At 44.1% G+C, this 4768-nt stretch overlaps 1 protein-coding gene across 1 annotated transcript in view; it reads right to left on the reverse strand.

Moving 5' to 3' along the window:
- DDX17 (DEAD (Asp-Glu-Ala-Asp) box helicase 17) overlaps positions 1-4768 on the reverse strand; it is a gene marked incomplete at its 3' end in the record, with an annotated part of 18881 nt that continues 14113 nt past the window's right edge. The window contains exons 13-14 of the mRNA XM_010005837.1: positions 1108-1347; positions 1-410 (exon numbers count right to left, since the gene is read on the reverse strand). Of these exons, the coding sequence (XP_010004139.1) occupies positions 1-410; positions 1108-1347 (650 nt within the window). The remainder of the gene's footprint in view (positions 411-1107; positions 1348-4768) is intronic.

Here is a 4768-nt window from a genome sequence, read left to right on the forward strand (position 1 = left end):
GTGCGGCTGTGGCTGCTGGCCCGAGCGCCCCACCATCCCTGCATACTGCTGTTGGGTAGTGCTCTGTGAGGTTCTCCCAGCCGTGGCAGCTGTGGTGCTGGCACCATAGCTACTCGCACTGTACTCTGCAGTGCCATAGCCACTCGTGCCATAGGCAGCTGCTCCATAGCTCCCTTGAGCGTAACCATACTGGCTCTGTGCTGCCCCAAAAGCAGAATTTGGGCTCCCATAGGCACTGCCATAGGTCTTGTTGGCTCCGTTGGCAAAACTGTCACCACGATCACGGTCTCTGAAGCCACCTGAGTCTCTCCGGCCCTCTTTCACTCCCCGGAGCCTCCTGTCACACTCCTCCTGGTACATCAGGTTAGGGTTGTTTACTGAACTGCTCGTTCGGTAACGAGAGCGACCTCCTGGCGATGGATACATTAAGATTTAGTACCATGAACAAGTCTTAAACAATGAACTCTGGTACAATTACGCCACCCTTTTCCCCCCTTCTACATCCACAATGTTGACCACAAGGAGCAAGTTTTTTCGACTGACTACAGCTTTCCTGAATGCTGTGCATACACCTCTTCATTTTGTTCAAGGTGCAAATATGAAGTTCAAAAAGAGTTCTGAATGTATGTGCTTGGGGACAAAGAGCAGAATTTCAGGACTGAGGTGAAAATAAAACAAAACTTATTATTCCTTCAGGGAACACAAGGAAAAAACAGTCTCAGTCCCTGAAGGTAAAGTCAGCGTTATCTCTTTACTGATTTCAGTCTCTCACATGCATGCACACACATGCCTGTGCTCAGGTAGGAGATGCAACTAGTTAATTAACTCAAGTGAAATCAGCTGTGAGGGCCTGAGCATTTTTTACCTTTTTACCTGTTTTATCTTGGCAATTTACCTTACAGCTAAGGTAAAACAGCAGCCTACATCTTTTCCGGACAAAAACAGTACAGTGTGTAACATGTTGAGATCTCAGGTACGAACCAGCTTCATTACTAATTGTCTGTTACTCTAGACTTGTGCTTCCTACTTCCCTACCTTCCCCTATTCTTCCCTCCCTCAAAATGAGGAATCTTTTCCCTGGGTAGCCCTTTTCCCATGCGCTTTTACCTCCACCACCACCTCCTCCTCCTCGGTGGTCCACGAGCTGCATCAGTTTTGGATTGATGGCTTGATTGGCTTCTTCCAACACTTTGATAAGCTCCCTGGCTTGTTTCAGGTTTCCTGGAGTGAAGAAGGTGTAGGCAGTACCTTTGTTGGTACTACGAGCGGTACGGCCAATACGGTGCACATAATCTTCAGAGCTGTTCGGATAGTCGTAGTTTATCACAAATTTAACATCTTCCACGTCTTGTGAAGTGCCCAGGTGCGAAGCACAGTGAAGGGGTGGGGTTGAGGAAAGGGGAGAAGAAGAGAGGACGTGCCAACGAAAGGTGGGGAGCACGAATGCAGATGACAGTAATAAGAAAAAAAAAAAGTTAGTAATTGCATGGAATAAATACAAGACAAGACTCATCCCAAAAAGAGTAGAAGACTCAAATTTACGATCATCAGGAAGAAAGATCAGTCTCCTGAAATGCGGCGGTAATTTTAAAGCAGTTCTGCCCTGCACTCAAACTCATCCTCCCCAGCATGCATTTCTCTGTCTTTGCATGTCAAAGACATTGATGTTTGTGAATGAACTAAATGAACTTGTTTGTTTTTTGTTTTTAAAACCACAATGTGGAAAGTGAAAATGCCACCAGACAGAGCAAACTTGGGTGGAGGGAGGGCAGAACTGCTACAGTTAAGCTTCTACTCTTTTAGGAGAAGTCTAACAAATAAAAACAGTAATGAGATCACTTACCTTCCAGTTGGTAACATGAAATAAAAGGCAATCTTAAAAATATTTACTTTACAGGCCTGATAAAATACCGTGAACTACTTTCCCTAGCCTAAAGCTTAAGACACTCCAATTACATTAGTATTATTATGTCAAGTCATTAAAAATTACCCAGACCTAGAGTATCTTAACTCAGCTTTGTAGTTACCACCAGAATGCACTTGCACTAACATTTCACCGTGTTGTTCTGCCCCGTTTTGGCAAGCTTTCATAATTTGGACAATACTGAATTCCATTAACAATTCCCTACTTCCAGGGTCAGATGGAAGCAGGAAATTAAGTGACCAAAACTGCTCTGTGTACAAAGTATTAAAATTTAGGAGATCAGAACTGCATGCCTTTTGGAAAGTCAGATTTCATGAACTTCAGGGACAGAAACAAAGTAAATGTTAGTGTAATGCTGCAGTGAAAGCACCTCAAGTACCAAAAGCACCTATTTGCTATAGTATACAATACTTTAAAAAGCATGGTATTACAAGTATCCTGACAGCTCAAAAAAAAATTTTTTTTAAATCTGCATTTTAAGAAGAATATTCTGAAAATATCCTAGATAAAACACAGATTTTTGTGATTTCCTTTCCTTTTTTTTTTTTGTTTCGTTTGTTTTGTTTTAAAGAGAGAAACATTCTCTGTTTGTTACCAGACCGATGCACACTCCCTCCTCCTGTGGGAAACCGCTGCAGCCGATCCCGTCTCTTTGCCTTTTATTTTTGGCGGCCTCCTTTCGAAAACTCCGCCCTCTGACACGGGACCACTGGAGCGCGGGGAGCATGCATCAAGGGTCCATGGCAGCGAGAAGTCCCCACACACGCTCGCTCTGTGAACTGGCTTAGACGCTTCTCTGTTGCCCCATTTGGTTGTGAAGCGCCGGAGAACCTGGGCTCAGGTAAAAGTTTCAGGTCCTCCAACGCTTTTTTTGTCCCCTATTTGGGGTTCTTAGGGGCAATTGTCAAAAAAAAAACAAAGATACAAAAAGTACATCCAAAGGGTCAGACTGCATCTATTGCCCAGACTGCATCAATTTCAAAGGGGTTGTAGGAAAAATAAAAACAAGAGGGTCGTAGTGGCAAGAGGGGAACTTTATGTCTGTTTCTTATTACAGCAAAGAGGGGGCTCCTCAGTCTTTGCTGACTCCAAAGTCCTGAATCACACCAAAAAAAGGGAGTGAGAAGGCAGGTTTCACAGGGGGCTGCGCGAGTCTCCAGCTAGGGTCCTTGATGCAACAGGTTTTTTTTAAAAGGGGAAAGTGAAGTAAAGAGGAGTACATGTGACAGATGGCATCTTCACAGCCAAGGCGTAACTAGTTTGATAAGCTGCAGGCTACATGATCCTCAGTCAGTCCCGTTTTGCACATCCATCAGTAGCAAAGCGATTCGAATTACCAGAGGCCTGAAGGACGTGCTTTCCCGGCAGAAAGCACAGGAACTGCAGCTACCAATGCAGAAGGAACTGACTTGACTGGGGAGGAGTGAGAAGAATGGGAAGACAGGAATGGGAAAATACAAGGGTGTTTTCCAGACTAGAACGTGGTCCTGGGAGAGCACGCAGCTTGCTGAAGAAAGACCAGAGCAAGTACAAGACTCTGCTTCTCCAGTCTAGCATGCTCCGAAACACACACTCACAATCTTCCTGTGCTTTTAGAAGATAGTATAGCAGGATCAAGAATTGAAACTGCACATCATTTTTAACAGCTACCTGGGAACATTCCCTTTGTCAGACCATCAGAATACCCTATGGCATGACAGTCTCTGGTTATTAATCAGGAGATATAAACTAGCAAACATGCTAGTCTAGAGAGCTGTTTAGATCATCAATGTAAATGTGCCCCCACCCCTGCACTGAGAATGATCTGCAACTGATATCAGAGCTTCTGTTAAAGAAAACAAAACAAAACAAATTCAATGTTTTTAGTTTAATAAACTGAACAAAAAAATTAAGTAAAAAAAAAAAAAAATCAGTGCAGAGAGAGGACCTCACTCCAGGGAATTATCACAAAGAAGTCATTACGGGACTCAGAAACTTACCTGGAAACAGCTTTTTTGAAACCAATGTTCCATTAGGAAGAGGGAAAGCCCTGGTGACTCAGCCAAAAGGCGCGCGCCCCTGTTTTATGTTATTTAGGTAGAAGCCTTCACTTTCCAGGATCTTGGAGGAAGTCGTCCAGAAGTTTGCCAGTTAAGTGACTTACTTTAAGAAGCAGCAAACTCAGGGCCCCAAAACAAGCAGAGATGTTGTTCAGTAACAAGAAACAGACTCTGGTACCTTTCCCCCTTAGCTGAGGTGAAGTGGAGGATGGGAAGTGGGGAGACTGTTTTCTGAAGTGTTATCCAATTGAGTAGTTTTTGGGGAGTGCTTTTTTGAGGGGGGTGAGGCTGTTTTAAATGTCTAGGCAAGATGCACAAAGAAGCTACCAGCACATAGCAAGCCTGTTTAAAAAATGCTGCTAGAGAAAGCAGCTCTCTTTCATACAAACTGGTTTCAGGCCTCAGTCCCTTCTCCCAACAGGCCCAAGTTCTAACTGCACAGGTCCAGACATGACCCTAGAGGGCAGAGACTGAAGTCCATATAATCACCTCTCTGAGGAAGTGTTGGATGTTTTTTTGAGGGGGGAGGGGAAGGAGGGGTGAAGGTTGTGTGAACAAGGCTGCCAAGTCTAGTAATGGTCTGCCTGTATTAAAGTGACCATATGATGCACAGCACAGCCACCCTTTCAGCATAAGAAAGAAGAGCTCAGACAATGGAAGTATTAACAGCTAGACATTTTTCTGAGCTTATTTGCAATGACTCACAGTAATTTTTTGTCTGGAATTTACTACAATGAGACATCAACCCCCAAGCAGTTTATCCTCTATCAAAATTGGGGGGGGGGGGGGGGAGATAATCACGTTG

This window comes from Chaetura pelagica, unplaced genomic scaffold (assembly GCF_000747805.2).
Source record: "Chaetura pelagica isolate M959 unplaced genomic scaffold, ChaPel_1.0 scaffold530, whole genome shotgun sequence".
Taxonomy (NCBI): domain Eukaryota; kingdom Metazoa; phylum Chordata; class Aves; order Apodiformes; family Apodidae; genus Chaetura; species Chaetura pelagica.